The sequence below is a fragment of the Pecten maximus genome, chromosome 9 (genome assembly GCF_902652985.1).
Source record: "Pecten maximus chromosome 9, xPecMax1.1, whole genome shotgun sequence".
In the NCBI taxonomy this organism is placed as follows: Eukaryota; Metazoa; Mollusca; class Bivalvia; order Pectinida; family Pectinidae; genus Pecten; species Pecten maximus.
This window is the reverse complement of record NC_047023.1, coordinates 7,269,335-7,290,083: the sequence shown is the minus strand read 5'-3', so window position 1 is coordinate 7,290,083 and position 20,749 is coordinate 7,269,335. Positions and strand designations below refer to the sequence as shown.

Here is a 20,749-nt window from a genome sequence, read left to right as displayed (position 1 = left end):
CTGAGATAAACCGAGGCCAAAAGGTCCAATTTTGTATCTTTCACTGATGAATACTTTGTTGGTTGGAGTTAAACAAGGAATCAACAGACCAAAGATCAAAGTCGCTGGGTCTAAGGTGAAGGTCAATTGGGTTTAGTTGGAAGTGTTTTGCCATAATCAATGAAATATCCATTTGAGCGATACAGGCCCTCTTGCCCTCTTGTTTTGTTCAAACGGACCAATACAGTTGGGATTGAAAACCAAATAACAGCCCTAACTAAAAGTGCCACGAGTTATTATTAATCTTTAGCCGTCATCTTATTTTAGTGATTTTCGCTCGGTGAATTGCGCTAATGGTAATTATATCTACAGTGTTTTCTATGGCAAGCATTGTTGATGCTTTAATTAATTTATTATTCTACTATTATTAATCTGTTTTAATTTGGTTTTGCATTAAAAGTTAAGCAAGCCAAAATAAGTATGTTTGCATATACATGTATTTACATGAAGACTCCTAGACCAAGGAATATATGTTCTAGCAAATTGGTTTAAAATCATAATGATGTTTGTGAATAGTAGTTTCTTTTTGTAAAAGCGAATTTGACAGATGATGGACAACATGAAACGACTTATTCTCTAGTATATGATTATCTGGTCCTTTTCAGCCAGATGAACTCAAAGCTGTCTTCACAAATATCTAATAAATTAATGACAAAGACAACAGTCATTTTTCAGTTTTTGTTTTATTTATTAATGTTTACTAAGCATGGGGTACCGTATCTTAACACAAAATTGTGATGTTGTGTTCCTGGTACTGTCGAGAAATATGTTTGCCTGAAGATAGTGTGATAAACTATCGCAGTTTTAGAGGTGTCACAAACAAATGTTTCTCAACAAGTAGAGATAGTGGTGATGTACTGACATGTTTGTCACAAAGCTGGTAGATAAATGTCAGAAGCTGATCACAAAGTAAGATCGGAATACATTCAGTTGCAGGCATAATTCAATTACAGTTGGGTTGGTGGATGAGTATGTATGCCAAATCTCCTCTATAATTCTTCGTCCATATCCATATTTTCTTCCTTGATGACTTGCACCATTCTCTTCTCCAGAAGTTTGCTCTTTGCTAAAAAGAATACAAAGTATATATGCATCAATAAAAATCAGATAATTTCTTAAAAATAAAATTTTAACAAAATGGGAGAATTATATAACATGTGATACTATAATACAGTGTTCCAAAACAGAAATGTAATGAATACAAGCGGCCCATGGGCCTTAATGGTCAACCGAGTCATAAGCACTTTAAGACCCTTTCATCACTGAAGAGTAATTGATTCTACCATATCTAAGACTTGGGAATATTTTTGAAATTTCAGTCAATTTGACCTCTTTTTAGCCCTCACCATCAAACTGCTATCACATACTAATAATTTTCTAACCAAGTCTGAATTATTTCAAATGAAAATATAAAACAAATTATGTTCAAAATTGTGATTTCCTGTATAAACTATAGTAAGTTAAGCCCCTCCTCATGCAGTAGGAAACATGAAACTCGGGCCATGAAATTTACAATTTTTATAAACAACCAAGGTCACAGAGCAAAAAATGTTTTGCTAGGACTTGTTGCACATATACTGCCTACCAATGAGGATTCTGAATTTAAAACACTTTGCTGATATGTATCCATGTAATTACAACTGACTCGGGAGGATTTGTATCTGCAGACATTGTCATAAGATGTCCTTGAAAAAGTCAACTATGTCCATGAAATTTTTCAGAATTCTTTGGCATTACTCCACTGAATTCTATGGACAATTTTCCAAGTATCATGAAAAATCTACAGACGGGCATTTATACATATTACTACATATATTACATGTAAGTAAAAGGGGTCTTCAAATGAGGGTATCTGCTCATGACATGTCGTAAAAATAGTTTATTTCAAAATGTCTTACCTGCTGGTGATCGAATGAGATGAATGTTCTTTTCGACTTCCTTGATGTCATTCGCCTTCTCCAGTTCTTTACCTTTCTTTAATCTGTTAAAAATAAATATTCAAGTTTAAACAATGTGACAAATCATGGCCTTAACAGTCATCTGACTTTCATTGAAATTTCCCCCAAGAATTTTTCAGACCAAATGTGGTTCATGAAGTGTTTTTGGTCTTAAAAAAAACTGATTGACCCGCTCTAGTAACTTTTTTTGTGTAGATATGATATAGTTGGACTATATGAAACATTTTGTACAGATAAACATGAATTTTTCAATCTTCTACAAGGCCATGACCACTATATAGTGGTGAGGGGAGTATAGGCACAGAGTCATGGAATTGACCTATTTATCAAACTATCTGTCAGCAATATTTGCTGTCAGGTTCAGAAAGATTGTGTGTATCTTATATTGCTACCCTGGGTATTGTGGACAATCTTTTATGTTTTGTATATAGGCATGAACAAAACTGTGGTGTCTGTATTAAACCATACAATAACAGATTATTAGTCATGATGCTGGGGTGTTTATCGCCTGTGGTTTAAATGCTGGTGTTGATATATTATTGACGATGACACCTTGACATTGACCCAGACGGGCATTATTATGAGAGTTTCAATGTGGCTTAGATATCTCATGATGTCGTCTTGAACGCGTTTGGAAAGAGTTGGTACTGATGTGTCCAAAGATTGGAGTTAAGATGCTTAATGGCAGAGATTATGATTAAAAAAGAAACTTTCCTTTATGTCCCGCACAGGTAGTGGTGTCATGGTTTACATGTTGGTGTCCACCACATGTATCTTCTAACATAACAAGTACAATCAATGATTGCGAAATCTCACCGGTAGCAGCAATCACACTATGCACTCATTTTTATGTAAATGTATGTATAAGCATGTTGTTTTGAAATTGTACGTCACATAATATCTCTCCTAGACCTCTAATGGTTGTACAAACCAAATTAGAAGGTTGTGAGGTGTATACTTTTGGACTTATAAGCTTTCCAAAAACTTACCCCAAAAACTTTAGTGGGGTGGGACGCGGACGCCGATGATACAGCATTAGCTTACGGTTTCTCGATCATAACCAGCGAGCTAAAAATGTTTCATGTTTTGAAATTTTAGGGGAGGATTGCTCTGATCAATTTCCATTGCAATGTTCCATAAAACTGATATGCAATGATCTAATTAATACCTGAACAGACTGCAATACTACTATAAGTGATGCTGTCTTAAGTGATATTGTGGGGAGTGAGAATGAATGAGGTACATTGTGGGGTGATGGACTGTACGGAGGTGTCATCATTTTATTTGATACTGTTGGGAGTGAGATTAATTTATACAGAATATATAAGAACGTGGTCAAGACCAAACAAACAGTTTGACAAATCGGGGCATAAGAGTAATGTAGGTTCGAGTAAATGGTGTTTTACTGTACATATTACCAATCAAGACATCATAAAGGAATAATGTCAGACAGAATGGTTTTGGGACAGAGGAATAGGCACATCAGTTTTTTTTCTTTATGATAATGGCTGTTAGTCTTACCTATTCAATATATGTTGGTTCTGTCGTTTCACTCTGATTTCTTCAATCCTCTTCATTGCTTTTACTGTGGAAATAAAAATGTTTTCTAAAATATCAAATACTTCACACTTAATTGATTACAATCAGATGACTAATATCTTCTTCATTCCAATCAATTTAATTTATTTTAGCCCATGCCCCTCTGGCCACTGGGGCTGGGGACCAAATAATTTATTATTTTGGTTGGCCTTTGGTTCAGGATTTTTTCAACGAAGTCAAAAATGTTAAAATGTTAACTAACGACGGCTGGTGGACAAATTAACACATGATGACAGATGAAGTAGGATTGGAAAAGGTTACTGAGCTTAAATTTGCTCAGATGATCTAAAAATCTGTTCAATAAAGACGACTCAGGTTATTGTGTAGGCCAATATACAAACTACAAAGGGACATAACTCAGAAAGTAACAGTTGAGTCTGCCTGATTGTTGAACTCATTCAAGATTTTATGGATATAGGCTGTAAAGCAAATTTCATAAAAATCTGTCCTTATCTACTCAAGTTATCTTGAGCACAAACCCCAAAGGCACTACGAAAGGGCCATAACTCTGGAAGTTACAGTTGTTAGTCAGCCTGATTGTCGTAATCAGTCAAGATCTTGATGATATAAGACTGCATTCTATGTTTCATAAAATCGATCAATTATTGTACATGTACATGTGTACACATGATGCATTATGAGGGACAAAAGGCCATTGCAAAAGGGCACTTAGTCACTATATATATATGAGCCTTTGCATTTTGTCTCAGGTGACCTAAAAACTTTCATACATTGATCAAAAGAGTTTATAATCAACCATTTAAAAAACATACTTTTCAAATGATCAGTTGTTGATAGAGTCAATTACAAAGGTACTCCACATACCATTAAAGACTGACAAAATTATTTCAATTCTATACCTGTTGTCGTCCATAATTCTCTGTCATATTTAACCGGAACATTCCTTCTCTTCTCAAACTCAAATGATGGATCCACAGCAAGGTCCTTCCCAGCAGCTTTCCTGAAGGCCTTGGTCCATTTCGTCTTCCTGGGATTACGCTTTTTCTTAAAGGCTTTGTGGCATTTTGATCGGCAGAACCGAAATATCTGTAAAGAAACAAAAAATTCTGATTATTTTTTATCAAAGGTTTGCATGCTGGTGGCCATTATTTTATGATTGTCAAAGATTTTCAGGTAGAATGATTATCTTGATTTAATTACATTTGTGCGAACAGGGAAAAACAAATTCCAACAATGATGTAATTATAACAACATTCCAAATTTCATTAAAATCAGACAATATCTAAATTTGGACCAATCAGAGGCCAGGAAATGGCAGCCATTTTGTTAAAATGTGAAACTGAGGTTATAAGAGTGACCGGTGTCCCAGATGATGTACCTACCGGTAAATACCAAATTTAATCAAAATTGAATAATATCTAGATTTCGACCAATCAGAGGCCAGGAAATGACAACCCTCTTGGATTTCTAATCGTGAAAAAAAAGTCTGATTTAGCCTCGTGTTTAATTTCATTTGTCTACCACATATAGAAGTGTAACTTTTTACTATCAAAACTTTCTAAACTTTTGATGATTGTTCCTGCACTGCAAGGCCATGGCCACTTATGTCTTCTCCTTGGTTGTCATTTACATTAAGTAGATAATTTAACCTCTCCCAATATAAACACAGAGAATATTTCCTCAAATATTGATGTTTGTTCGACAATGAATAAATCTGACATATTGGACAAATTGGTGCTGCCATAACTACTTACACTCCCGGGGACTTGCCATGAATTCAAACCAACAGCTCATTGTCAACATATATGTAATACACAATTTCATTAGATACTTCTAAAAAATGGACAAATAATAACAGGTAAAGAGAAAACAAGGTTTATTTGTAGGTAGGATTTAAACTTTAGTAAAGTTAACCCCCTTCCCAGGGGCAAACGTGAGCCCCATGGTCATGAAATTCACATTTTGTGTAGAGCAGCTTAAGACCTGAGACCCTTCCATCTATGAAGAGTATTTTATTCCACCTTATTTTGGTCCTGAGAAGATGATTTTTGAAATTTCAGTCAATTTGACCCCCTCAGTCCCCTTGGGAGTGGGGACCATATAATTCATAATTCTGGAAGGTTTCTGCAAAACTTCATTATATTTGTCTCAGGGATTTCAGTCGAATAGAGAAACTGTTTAAAGTCACATGATGATGACGCACGACTGTCGATCATTGTGTCTTGTGAAGTTTCGAGACAAGAAATAAATGATAAACTGAGTTTTCAGAGGTTTTACTGATGTGCATTGGTCACCGATGCAGGTAAATTTACAAATTAAACATGATTTTCAAGACAAAGTTCATAATATTTTTTAAAACATGCAACATGCTCGGCAGACAATGCTAAATAAAAATAAAACAACCTTTCGTGTGAAACAGGTGCCGTTCCTCGGTTATGGTAATGCACACTGTAAATGCCGTATGTAAATAATCTGGACCAATTATATAATTAGGTATACAGTATATATGTTTACTCCACTTACAGTAATATACTTTAGTTGGGGTTATATATAGGGCTGTTACGAGTACTCGGGTGACCCGTCACGGGTCGGTTTTGATCCCAATCCGGGTTTGAAATGGTGTACCCAAACCCCGATACTTTGTACTAACATAGTACTAACTACTATAGTTCACCGAAATACACATATATTTCAAAGAACTATATCTTTGACACACTTGAGTCATCACATATAAATAATTAAACATTGTTTTTAGTGCTCTAAACATGTCTCCTGTATGAACAGTTACATTGTTGCATCATCTGTTGACACTTTCTCAGGGCCGAGAAACGTGCTGCCACGACACAGATTTTTCTTGTAACACACTGAACTCCGCAATGTACGCAAGGCAAAACACACACACATTAGAGAAACCTCAACTTGACATCAAATAAACATTTACTGTTATAACCATACACAAGCCTCGCACAAGCCATGGACGATAATGATAGTATAGAACTGCTCACTTTCATCATGTCATTTCAAACAAACTGCACGTATGTCAACCAAACAACATGGCTTCCTTGATTGAAGCGTGACTCAATACGACGTCTTTTCATCAGTACACATCATGACTTCATCAGTAATGTTCTACTAAGAAGTAAGAACTATTCAAAGTATTCATTTAACACAAACAAATCCATGTTCATAATATCGAAGGCCTTTCCTGTTCTATTCTAAACGTCCATACAGGGCTATAACAACTTACAAGTCTACAGCCAACGGGTAACCGAGTACAAGGGTCTCCTTTTTTTTATACATCGATAACCCCGATTTTTTATAAGGTTTTAAAATGTATACGAATACTTAATTTATAGTGTTGTGGTTGTTTACTGATATGTCATATGTTACTCAAAAACCCGAAACCGAGCCCCTGTGATCGCAGCTACTCATCTCAGAATAAAACACACTGTTGGTTTTAACATTTTATTTAATATCGCACAGAAAAAATAACCCCCGTTTAAAGACTCTGCGCCAGGACCCCCGAGGACATATAATCACCAACAATGATATCGATGGAGTCCCCGGTCCGTAAACCATAGAAGTTAGTGTAAACCTGGAATCACTGGAATCACTGGAAGACATAGATATAAGTCTTATTTGACTTCTTTGATGTATCTTGGCGTTTTCCCACAACTAATGTTTGTCCTTCGCAACTTCGTTCCGGTTGCACACACACTAAATAATCGCAAAATTGTATATACACTTAAAAAGTTCTAAAATACATAATGTATAGTGTCAAAGTTGGTCATAAAAAACTGGGGTATATGTCTTTACTGAGAAAGGTAGACGTTACGACTCTAATTAATACATTTATCGGTTAACTGATGTGATAGTCCAATAGTTCTACTATGGTTATATTGTATACACAGTTTGTGGAATACTTATGACGTAGTTTCCCAGTTGAGCTGGATTGGAACTCGCACATTCTACATGTACTTGTTGTGTTATTTCTGATCTTAGTGTTCCAGTTTAGTTGAACGAGGGTTCAAATTTCAGGGGTGGTTACGTATACGCCAGTGCTTGTTTAACCTGTCCTTAAAGCTATTTATTGACGGGGCTGAAACCACACATTCTGGTAGCGAGTTCCAGTTTAACACCACCCTGTTGCTGAAGTAGTTAAGGGTTTTCTGCTTTTTACATGTTTTTTTAAATAACTTCTTTGAGTGGCCACGAGTGAGGTACGGACAAAAGCCCCCCCGGACATTAGCCCCCCCGGACATTAGCCCCTAGGACAAAAGCCCCTTCACACTAATCAAAAAGTGGACAAAAGCCCCTTCATGAAAAAAAAAATGATATTTTTTTTTCTGTTGATTTTTAATTGCTACATATACATATGTCATCAGTGGCTTCGACAATGTAAACAACCAGTTCCAACAACAACTACTTGAACTGTTACATAAACAATAAGCTGTTCCACTTATTACAACGCAGAGCAACATGTTGGGTTAGGTACTTATTATATTATAATTTGAGACACTGTAAATAGGGATCAAAATTTAATGTGTATTGCTTTTGTAGGCATTTCTTTGATTAGCAATATTTGCAGTATATTAGGAAGTCAAAAATTATGTGTAATCAGTAACAATTTGTTCATCATGGAGAACTTTCCTGAAATTTTTAGCTGACTTGATAATATTAAGTTTGAAAAAATAAATTATGATGTTTAACCACAAACATATAATGCTACACTGACATTGAACCAAGGACCTTCATTTTCCATACAATTATTCTCCAAATTTCAGAGATAAAAACAACAATATATATATATAGTTTCTGTTTTTCAAAAGTACAGATTTATTTAAAGTATACCAGCTAAATTTATAAAGAAGGGGCTTTTGTCCGGGGGGGGGGGGCTAATGTACAGGGGGGCTTTCGTCCGGAGGGGCTAATGTCCGGGGGGGGGGGGGGGGGCGCTTTTGTCCTACACTCGCCACGAGTAGCGCCGTATTCGCTCAGTGCACAGGGACACGTTACAATAGTAATGTATGTATAAAATATATGGGGGTCGATATAAACAGTGTTATGTTTATATCGACCCCCCATATATTTTATACATACATTACTATCGTAACGTGTCCCTGTGCACAGTGTGAAGAGTTTATCCTTTTCCAACCTAAATAGACATCAACCCTCTCAACATAATTGTCATTAGTGAAGTAAATTTACATCGTTTAACCTATATCAATGCAACCATACCTTACAATCGTTTCTCACGAAATGAACACCATGTCCAGGATACACTGTAGATGAACAAAAATAACATTTTTCTAGCCTCATGTTTACAAATCTGGCTGTTTCACCACCATGCTGTTTTCAAAGGAAGTGGCGTCATTTAATGAAGGGAGATAACCGGGTATAATCTATGGGTGGGGTTTGAAGGTTTCACACCACTAATTATTTCACTATATGTTACCAATGACTCCATCTCCTCAATCGCTGATTTGAAGTCATAGCATATAAGAGCCCACCAGTAATGTGAAGACAGTAACCCTGATATTTACAGTGGACAGGGGAACCCCCACCTGGTAAATTTCCGCCTTTTTACACCTGGAATCCTACATATTTCTATTGTCCCCGGAAATGTGGCGTTACTGGTCAAGATGAAGTCTGGTGGTTGTCAGAGTTGCAAAATGCTTACGCTAACATTTTAGAGCATTCAGGACATAAAAGATCAATGCCAAATTTATGCATTTTATATACAAAATTTGCAAGATGTATGTATATATGAGAGGTTGAAGCAAATTTTAAATACTGTAGCACACAAAACTTAGTTTTGATATCGAACGGTTTATACAAAACATGGGGAAAATGAAAATAAACCCAAATAATTTCAAAAATAGTTGTCAAATAAAAAAGATGCCAGGTATATATATAGACTTTAAAACTTAATATAGATTTAAAAGTGTTCGATAAGTTTAAAATGAGCTTTGATACAAAAACGCTATGTCCTAAACACAGGAAACTTAAATTAAAAGAAAAAATAAAATAATTCAATAATATTTTTTTGCAACTTTATTCTACTAAATGATTATTAACTTGATTCCGGTTTGGCGTCCTCCACCTCTTTTGTCTTGATCAATCAGTCTATTTGGTATTGCAACTTCAAAAATTATCTAAATTCTCCTAATTTTCTTCCTGTTTATCTCTCCTACCATTCCCTTTTACAATACATATTTATTTTATACAATACAGATTATCTTTTTTATACTAAACAGATTATATTTTTAAATATGTCTCAAGTCCACGTATTTGCTTTTTTGCAGTTAGACGTACATGTAAAACCATTTTTTTTTCAAATATGTGTGTGTGTATTTCGACACAAATTGTTGTACAGATAGTGAATGAGCGAATAGTGAAAATTGGAGATAATATCTCATTTGCATATTTAAATTGCTCATTTAAATATGATTTAAAATTTGGGCATAGTAACATTTAATTTTTTTCTGGGGTCTGATCTAGCCCACCATCCTCCCTTTGGTGCCATTCCTATAAAGGACTACTTACAACCGGAAGCCAGGATGAAATCTGATTTACATATCTGTTATTGTTAATCTTAAAATGAATTATAAAACATTAACCAAAAGACTGAGGTCCTGAGTTATATTTATATGCGCATAGAGTACAAAATTCACTATTGGAATTTTCCTCACTGCATAACAGTTTGTAAGATGCAGAAATGAATCAATACTTTTAAGGAAATCGTTTGCTTTCAAACGTTAGGTGAACGTTACTATACGTATGCTTAGGAATGTTATTGAATATTATGAAACACAGCTTCCTGAACGCAGATAGACACAGAAATCTAATTTTCAATTGTACAGATTTTGATATTATATATGTATCTTTTGTCTGATCTTCAATGAAATTAGTGAATTCATGTATTTTAAATCATTAGGTTTGCACACCAACGCTGTCACGAATGTTTTGCCTTATATATCAAGGCTGCTAAATAGTGGGATTAACATCTCCAAACGAGACCAAGTGTGATTTTCCTGGCTTGCCTGGGTTGTCACGCTAAATTGAATAGGCTAAAATCTAAGGGAATTTGGTTGGGGAAGTGGAAATCTCGTTCTGATCATCCTTTTGGCATAAGCTGGATAGAGAAGCATAAAATTTGTGGGGTTTTGGTAGGTAATAATATTACCCCTGACGAGATTTGGCAGCCGGTTTTTATAAAATTTTCAAGGACCTTAGATTTATGGAAAATGCGAAATTTATCTTTGACACAAAAATCAATTATTATAAAGGTCCTGGCGTGTAGTAAAATTTGGTATGTTGGTACTATTGTCACAATGCCTAGGCATTATTTGGCACTTTATCAGAGAACGCTGTTTAGATTTCTGTGGAATTCCAAGGCGGAGCCACTTGCGCGCTCCGTAGCTTATGGTTATCCTGCTAGTGGTGGACTCTCTATTGTTAATATCAATGTAAAACTACAAGCTATTCGGCTGAGGCACTGTCAAAAATTTGTCTGTGAACAGTCTGAAGCCAAGTGGAGATTTTTTACTATGTATTGGCTCTCTATTCAGTTTCGTGATTTTTATTCTTTTGATAATAATTTCCCTCATAGTGAGTGGTGTCCCCCTTTTTATACTTGTATGTATGAACTGTTCAAAAAGTATAAAACGGATTTTCCGGATAGTAATTTTGAGTTATCGTCGACTAAAGATTTCTATTTAAAAATATTGTCTGGCATTGTTAAGGCACCACGTGTTATTAGACTTTTTCCATAAGTTGACTTCAAGTCTGTTTTTCTGAATGTATGCAACAAGTTTTTGGATACCCGCTCTAGGGATGTAGTTTTTAAAATTGTTCATGAAATATTACCTGTTAATTTTCGGATGTACAAATTTGGTGTCGATGCGTCGAAAAATTGTACATTTTGTGATGGTTTCGAAACCATTTCGCACTTATTTTTATGAATGCTCCTTTATTCAACCTTTAGTTGCATTAGTTAATTCTTGGGTACACCAGATTTCAGATGGAAAGGTCCCTACTGATTCAGAGCTTTGGCGTTTTCATGCCCCTGTGGGTCTCACTCTAAAAGTAAAGTCTCTTGTTCTGTATTTAATGACAGAATCCTTATCATCGATTTGGTTTATCCGTTGTTCCAAGAAATTGTACCAAAAGTCACCTACTTCTTATTCTCTTGTCTGCAATTTTCTTAACAACATCTGTATGCGTATGCAATCTGATTTTCCCCGTTTTCCCCAGATGATTTTTTCTGAGTACTGGTGTACTACAAATATATTTTGCTCCTTCCAAGAGGGTAAACTGGTATCCGATCTGTTTCTTTTATAATTACATCGATGGTTTTGTGCTTTATTTATTTATTTAAAATGTTTTTTTAAAGGAGTTATGTATTGATAATAATTACAATGTTGATTCCATATTACTTTTCAATTATTGAACGACGTTTTTATCTGTAAATATTGAATAAAATTTTATGAAAAATAAAAAAAAACCTGGGTTGTCACATGAACACAGTTCCCTGGTAGTTAAGCTTCTGAACTCTGACCCCTATCTGAGAGAGTGTCCTAGGCTCGGCTATAACCGGAACAACGACACCAATCCTCATCAATCAACCCCTACTTGAGTATAATGATAATCGTTATAATTCCAACTTTTAACTTGACATTAGAACACATGTCGTGCTATGTTATGACCACCGGTACAGTTGAAAGATTCATTTATATTAAATTCAATTCGACTTTACGGGAACTTTTATAACTACAACTGTATTTTTATACATGCATATAAATGTATTTTACCTACACATACCGTCATGAAAACATCACCCATTGTCGCAATGATCATCCCAAAACGTCGTGTTACGGTAACGCGATTTAAATACAATGTACAAGGTTCATTTCAGGTTTTTGGTCTTGATCTCTTTCTTTTACAGCCCTTCCCACAGGAAAGGTATTGCTTTGCCCAATGGACTATGGTTATGTACGTATGGTTATTGAACACATATTAGAACATTATGTAAACGTGTTCCAAACGTGCAAAATAAGGTAAAGTCAACACAAATCATCATTCTAAATGCTGTACAAGGCTCGTCGTTTCCAGAAAACAGGACATAATACGGTACTCATTCACCCCTCATTTCATTTCTCTGCATATACATACAAAATAACTTGGCTACGCGCATGGTATTATCACCAAAATGATTCAAACTGATATCATTTTGTTATCTGTGCTGAAACACATTAGTTCGTTCATTTATTTTACCAGTAGTTTTATATTATAAACACCAGCATTTAAACTATGCCGTTTATCTTTTTTAAAGATATTTCTTGTTTATTTTTAAAATCTCAAGACCCTACTCTTTATTCTCGTATATAGGAAGTACCCATTTCATGTGTTATTAACTCAGGAAAAGCTACAAACCTAAACAAGAAATATCTTTAAAAAAGGTAAACGGCATAGCTTTAATGCTGGTGGGTTATAATGTAAACTGCTGGTGAAATTAATCAACGAACTAATGCGTTTCAGCACGGATAACAAAATTATATCAGTTTGAATCATTTTTGTTGATAATAAGACTGCATTTGAATCAGGAATATAATTTTATCAATGTGCCATTTGAAAAGCTTACATTCAGCTTGCATTCAATCCTAACTCTGTTTCGTTTTTAACTGCATATCTGAATTTTGCATTTACCGCTACATTGACCAATCACATACTTCATCTGACCAGTAACGCCACCTGTTGCGTCATATCCGGGATCAAAAGAATATTATACGGCTATGCCGGAAAAAAACACATTTTCTTCAGGGACTTAGTTCAGGTGAAACACCAGCTGATTGGCTGAATTAGTTGTGCGATACCTGAAATAAACTGGATTACCTGCTGTTCTCCCCGCTAGGCTTCGCTTCGAAAATACATACAATTATCCACTGTAAATGATCAAAATAGTGCTGTATTGATAATTTCATGATAAAAAAAGCTATTTATATTCATGTAAACCCATAAACTGTCTAAATTGAGTTTTTTTACCTTACTTTTACAAAAAGCCTAGCACGACATATAGAAACACTAATACAATGATATTATTGTAACTCGGTTTCACAAAAAAAAACAACAAAAAAACTCAAAAAACCCAACAACAACATTTTAGATAAGCTCTCTGAATCCTTAAGGTTTTCATTACATACTAAGTAAGTTAACAAGACATTGGTAAGCGTGTGGATAACCCGTGTAGACTTATTACGGGTGTGTCTTGACACAGACGACCTGGTTACCTGTGCACGAGCGTTGCCACTCAGACGAAACGTTCGCGATCGTCGGCTAGTCAACTTTGCGATAATTTCTCAAATTTTCACATAAACATTTTTTTGCCCATTTTTATGGTGGCTGATATGTGCCATTTCGTTATTTCGACCCGCTAACCATCGTCTTTTCGAGCGATGTTTATCGTCTTTTCGCCCCTCGGGGCGAAAGAGTTCAAGTTCAAACTTGAACTTGAACTTGAACTTGATGGTGGCTGATATGTGCCATTTCGTTATTTCGACCCGCTAACCACCGTCTTTTCGAGCGATGTTTATCGTCTTTTAGCCCCTCGGGGCGAAAGAACGAAGAACATCGTCTTTTCGCAGCGAGATAGCGATGATTATCGTCTTTTCGCCCCGCGGGTCAAAAGAACGAAGGTTATCGTCTTTTCGTCCCGCGGTGCGAAATAACGCTGATTAGCGGGGCGAATTACGATAAACAGCAACCTTGAAATTTCGTTATTTCGCGTTACTTTTTTTCGTTATTTCTTTCTGTCGCTGCGAAAAGACGACGATTAGCGCGGTGAAATAACGAAATAATGAAATGGCACTTATCAGCCACATACATTATTAATGAACACAAGTCATTGTTTGATATCAGCTATTGGCATAAATATGATTATCATGTAATCATTTATCATTCCGTCATTTTATTTGATGACATTTATTGTTTTTCTGATACAAAGTATCAAAGTTTATGCTGGCGTACTTTGGGGAGTACAAGTGTCATGATCCGCCTTAGTTACAAACTTGTTTTCCATATTTCAGTGTTTTTTTGTCCGTGTCCGCTATGTATTTATTACAATCGTAACAGTGTGTATTGTTTTAAATGGACAGATATATAAATTTAAACAGCCTGTGTTGACACGCGTTGCACTCAAAAGTCCTACATAATCTTAAAGCGACTATTCGGGGAAACAAACTTAGTCTAGATGCATTATCTGGTCTTCCAAAAGTTCTATCACAGCAATGCGATGGTCAAGTTCTGCTTGCATTGTCCAGTTTTGACCACTTTAATTCGGGAAAAGCCCTGTCCTAATATAACATATATCTATTTTTATAAGTCACGTGGTATTTCGAAAACGAGGCAGTGAGAAAACATCAACAGAAACACGTGAATTTTTAGAGATGTCCGATTCATCAAGCAGTCAAAGCAGTAACACGGTACGTAAATACTTAATGAACATGTCATATATGATGCATGTGTGGGATTTATACCTAAAGATTGTTTTCATATGACTTAAAACATGCAATAACAACAATAAAAACTGAAATCGGTGTGAATCGGCATCCGATGCAGAGATGGGGCCCAATGTGGGGTAATCTAATTTATGTCATCGTCAACGGTGATATCGCGATCAATTCATTTACGCTAAATCAATAGTTGTGTAGGCATATATATATATTAGAAAAGCAATCAAGACATAGTGTTATTGATTTAACAGGATATGAGTAGATGAGGTGAATGCTTACAGTAATTTAAACAATCAAATATCATATGCATGTAGACCTACATGTATTTCTCGACAGAAGTGAAGCTTCGGGAAACGTTTCAATTACAAATATGTTATACATGTATACATGCACATAACGGCTATTGACAAAGCCTCTTAGCTCCACGATTCTTACTTCCATGACAATATGTGTTTTGTTTTCTCATCAGTTTGAAGAACTTCATGTAATGAATTGCCAATTCAACCCTCGAGCTCTCTGTTTAGGACGGAGTTTCCAATTTTGGACAGCTCAATTTACTATTATCAATTAATAAAGCTAATCTATTTGTATATTTAAAGATCTATTGATTCTTTATGAAAAAAAACCCTCAAAATATGCCATTTTATATTGTTATTTTATTTGTCTCTATATGTTGAATACATTTCAATTATGTTTAATTTTGAATAATGAGTTCCCCCATGGAAAGTTGTAATAGTTTGCATAGTACTGCTGTATGTATAACATTATTTAAATTTTGCACTTGAAGAATTCTTTTGATACCAAAGTCTTACCCCCATCATGACCATTTAAAGGAATGCTGCTGTCATTGATCACCAAACATAATCAATATACCAAATAGAGCATACGTATATACAAAATGTAGCTATAGACTAATCATACATTGTACTTTCATACCAGGCTTATGTGATCTTGTTAACTGAAGTGTATGAGAATACCTACTTTTGGTTGCTGAACATGCAAGTTTCTTTAGTTTTCTATTGTTACACATATATACATGAATTAGTATGTACATGTATACAAATATATGTACAAGTATATTGATATTTTGTCTTCGATATTCATAGCAATATAAAATTCATCAGTGAACTTTTCTGTTGCATTGCATTGTAAACTTTTTCCTTCAGTTTTGCTCTTACAATAATTTCTTGCTTTCTCATCAGATAGATTATGAATATGCACAAGTCCATACATCCCCAAGGACGGGGAGGGGATCAAGGAGGAGGGGAGGAACCTGTGGACGGCCAAGGGGTCGAGGAAGGGGTCTCGGGGCAGACACCAGTCCAAGGATGGAGAGAGGGCGAGGTAGAGGAAGGGGGCCAAGGGGTGCACGTGGTACAGTTGCTATGCTGCAGCAGGAGGATCGGGCCAGGGTATTGACATTGCAACAGCAAAGGAGAAGGGATCTACATGAACCTTGCGCTCCTATCATACAAAGCTAATAATCATATTTTTGTAATATTAGTAGTGTGACTTTTTGTATGCCACTTTACTGTTTTATGAATGTTATCCACAATTTACTTCATCATTCAAATTATTTTGACTAGTTGATAATCAATTACAAAGTACCGTATTAGTTCTTTTCATATCTTTTTTATTTTGATATTTCTTTGGCATGTACACAGACAAAAAGAACAGTAGACAATTTACCAAAGCATTCAGGAGACAATTTATACTATTTCTCACTGAAAATGTTAAATTTTACCAAAATGCACAGACCCTCTCACACATCAAACATACTTCCCATATGTGTATGAACACCTAAGTTTTAGCCGAACAACCTCAACAAGTGAATGGTATGGTTATAAGACCTGTTTCTCTAAGTTGGTATTTACATTACACATGGGGGTATTTAATTTTAGATCACAGAATATTGAAAAAATATGCACTCCATTTTTTGTAATGCAACTAGACACTTGATTAGCACATTTATCAGAATGAACCATCTATGAACACAGTGTTATTATAAGTTAATAACAACTACACACAGTGTTAGTACACACGTGCACCTCAAACACATTCTCACAAGTGAACACTTCGTATACAAACTGATAGTGAACACTTCCTACACACACTGATAATTGAACACTTCCTACACACACTGATAGTGAACACTTCCTACACACACTGATAATTGACCACTTCCTACACTCACTGATAATTGACCACTTCCTACACACACTGATAATTGAACACTTCCTACACACACTGATAGTGAACACTTCCTATACATACTGATAGTGAACACTTCCTATACATACTGATAGTGAACACTTCCTACACACACTGATAAGTGAACACTTCCTACAAACTGATAGTGAACAATTCCTACACACACTGATAATTGAACACTTCCTACACACACTGATAAGTGAACACTTCCTACTCACACTGATAGTGAACACTTCCTACACACACTGATAAGTGAACACTTCCTACACACACTGATAGTGAACACTTCCTACACACACTGATTAGTGAACACTTCCTGCAAACTGATAATTGAACACTTCCTATACACAATGTTGAAAGAACACCTGCACATACTGTCAAGTGAACACTCTCAAACACACACTAGTACTGAAATGTAAACACCTGCAATACACCATTAAGTGAACACCTACCTCCTACATGCTCTGAAATTGAACACCACATTTACACCATACTTACTTCCACAAACAATTATCACAAAACGCATACATACCTTAAATAAAACCTTAGTTGAAAAATTTGGGATGAAATTTGAGGGAAAAAGTTATATAAGTGCATTATAATTTATCAACTCCAAAACCAAAAATAAAGCCACTGATAAATTTAGTTCTTCAGCTAGTGTATCGTCAGCCAGGCCTAGTTTTTGACCTTTGCGAAAATGCAGGTGAACCAGAGGATCCACAAGATCCAGAGGATCCAGGACTAGTACCAAATGCTGCTCCTCCAATTCATTTCAACTGTACTGCACATCCAACATATCTGCACTGGACAATGATATTTGCACCACATGCTTTTCTTTGACAAGTTGTGGGTATTTGAACTGACGTGAGTTACAACAAGGCACTTTGGAAGCATATTGATTTCCTTTCTTCAACACTATCCTTTTGAGTGTCTGTTTCCACAATGTCTCCTTCATCCTCTGTAAGCTCATCATCAACATCAACCTCTTCCATTTCTATGGGATCTTCAGCCATTGGCAAGTGTTCAGGTTGATGTGTCTGAGGTATACTGGAAAGTAAAAGACAATGTACAATGTAATTCATTTAAACAAGAGGCCCAATGAACCTGTATCGCTCACTTGGCTATACAGCAACTTTGAAGTTATCTCGGTTATTTCTGAAGATACTATGAAGATTACCGCTTTATCAAAATCACAGTAGGCTAGGATTATCAATATCAATTAACTTCCAGCATACAACTAGGTTTCAGAGTTTCTGCTAGTGAGAAACCATTATATTTTAAGATTAAGCCTATTTAACCCAAATTACATAGAATGAATGTCATTCATTTTGAACAAACTTGGTAGCCTTTTACACCAGCATGCTACAGGCCTAATATCAAGTCCCTGTGCCTCTTGGTCATTGAGTAAAAGTTGTTTTAAGTAAAACGTGGACACCGGATGGCCAGACAGAAAGACAGCAGGACAGACGTCGGATGCCGCACCAGTACTCCTCCACAGCAGCATATTACAGTTATAATTATATGTTTCTTGGTTATTGACAAAAATGTCCTTTTAGTTTACAATTGAGGATGTTAGACCTTTGTGACCTTGAATGACATTGACAGCAAGGTCATCCATTTACAGACTGTGTGCAGGATGACAGGTGACAGAACATAATGTCCTGCAGGGAAATTGGGCGTACCGATACCTCTTTACTATATGCAAGTAAATGTATTATTATAGCAACAAGAAGTCAAGAACACACCATAAAAAATAACACAACATACTTACTCAATAAATGAGGTGTCATCCTCTTTAGCCTTCTGTTGGTAACGGGAAAGCAAGCTGGCATTAATGTTACTCTCGGAGTCTGATTGTAATGCTTCCACACAAGATAAATCAGACGAGTGTGATGACTGAGCTCTGAAATATTAAAATTATGAAAAATTACACAATTCTTTTAAAAACAAATAGATATGCCCGAAATGGTGTATTATTTATTCATGACATGCAGTAGCAGAGCATGTTTATAATTACAGAATATAAATTTAGTATGTTTGACTGCTCACCCTACCAAACAGTATGGTGCTGGGTCTAACAGTTAAAATATGTAAAATATGTTGTAAAAAACAAAATAGTAAAAACATTTATGGAATTACAATGTCATTTATGTGTGACCTGCTACAGTTTACTTCAACACGGAGATACATCAATGTATATTTTGAGGGGTTATAAATCCAACATAGTTAGATCCAAGAACTTACTCTATATCTGAGACATCGGAGGTCTATCTATAGCTATAGGTTCTTTATGGGCATGTGTAGGCGTAGATGTTACTGGTGTAGGGATGCACACATGTGATGGCGGTCCCATAGAAGTTCCAGCTGGTGTGGGGATGTCTTCACCTGCATGAACTTTTTGTGTCACTGAAGTGCACTTGAAAAATATAGAAATAATTTTGTACTGCATGCTAAGTTATAATGATAATCTTTTCCCACAAATCGTAATTGTTACCACATTACAAAGAATGGAACAGAACAGCACTTGTATTTGAAGCCATACACCAATATTATTTGCAAATATTTTATATTATGAGTCAATTGTACATCTGAAACATACAGGCCTATATGCCTACATGTAATATGATAGTTGTCAGGAAAGTCCCACTGAACTTTACACATATACCATTTTGTATTTAATAAAGAAAACAGTAAGCTTGATAGGTCTGAAATTAATCATCAGTCGTACATCAATTTATAATTTTTCATAATTAAAATAATAGTGGTATAAATATAGCCTATAGCTGTGATATGCGAACAATAAAAAAGCCGTATAAATTACCCCTTACGGGGCCCCATAAAACGGAGGTGGAATACATCTATCTCTTCATTCTACACATCATTTACATTTATGTTGCTTGAAACTAATAACCATTACACGCAAGCAACATACTTTATGCATTGTTTGTCAACAAAATTAAGGACATTTACGAGTTACATTCTGATAACGATATAAAATGTGCGGCAATAGAATAGAACTGACCCTACGCAGGCTACGGGCCGGGCTTACCACTTATCCAGAAGAATCCGTGCTGCATGCTCGTTTGTAGAGAAACTATTTTCTTCATTGAATGTCTTCCAACTAGGCTAGTGTGTTGTTTCCCCAGTCATATAACCGGGTTGTCCTGTGACCATTTCTGTTTACGTCGCTTTGTTGCCGAACTCGTTTCAATTCTAGGCCGACATCTCTTGGCTTCGGAAGCCATGTTTCTGCCGATATATGTTTACGTTCTACTAACCTAGATTCTTGCGCATGCGCCCAAAGCGGGAAATTTGCATTTTATCTCGTCATTCGACAGTGAGAGGATTCCCCAGAAAATTATTATTTTTTAATTCTAGGGGTTATATATCGCCAAAACTTCAATAAGAATTTTTCATAAGAGAGTATTTTCTTAATGGATTTGCCGTTTTTTCAACTTTGACCTATTTCTT

The 20,749-nt window shown here is 35.6% G+C and overlaps 1 protein-coding gene and 2 long non-coding RNA genes across 3 annotated transcripts; 1 reads left to right on the top strand and 2 right to left on the bottom strand.

The window, feature by feature from the left end:
• Positions 1-702: 702 nt before the first annotated feature.
• On the bottom strand, positions 703-8,934 carry LOC117334307 (probable ribosome biogenesis protein RLP24). The gene is made up of 5 exons (XM_033893835.1): positions 8,796-8,934; positions 4,457-4,643; positions 3,519-3,582; positions 1,938-2,020; positions 703-1,105 (listed from the first exon to the last, which is right to left on the bottom strand). The coding sequence occupies exons 1-5, from the start codon at positions 8,874-8,876 to the stop codon at positions 1,029-1,031; spliced, it is 492 nt and encodes a 163-aa protein (XP_033749726.1). The 5' UTR covers positions 8,877-8,934; the 3' UTR covers positions 703-1,028.
• Positions 8,935-14,770: 5,836 nt separating this feature from the next.
• Positions 14,771-16,682, top strand: LOC117334300. Its single transcript, XR_004534079.1, has 2 exons — positions 14,771-15,037; positions 16,270-16,682. It is a non-coding gene; the product is annotated as an uncharacterized LOC117334300 (long non-coding RNA).
• Positions 16,683-17,522: 840 nt separating this feature from the next.
• Positions 17,523-20,704, bottom strand: LOC117334299. The gene is made up of 4 exons (XR_004534078.1): positions 20,328-20,704; positions 19,523-19,694; positions 19,050-19,181; positions 17,523-18,325 (listed from the first exon to the last, which is right to left on the bottom strand). It is a non-coding gene; the product is annotated as an uncharacterized LOC117334299 (long non-coding RNA).
• Between the last annotated feature and the right edge of the window lie 45 nt (positions 20,705-20,749).

Excerpts from the sequence above, each read along its gene's own strand:
- LOC117334307 (XM_033893835.1), bottom strand. The coding sequence starts at position 8,876 with ATGAGGCTAGAAAAATGTTATTTTTGTTCATCTACAGTGTATCCTGGA. Across the intron at positions 4,644-8,795 it reads TCGTGAGAAACGATTGTAAG|ATATTTCGGTTCTGCCGATC; the intron begins GTATGGTTGCAT and ends GTTTCTTTACAG. Across the intron at positions 1,106-1,937 it reads TCTCATTCGATCACCAGCAG|CAAAGAGCAAACTTCTGGAG; the intron begins GTAAGACATTTT and ends TATTCTTTTTAG.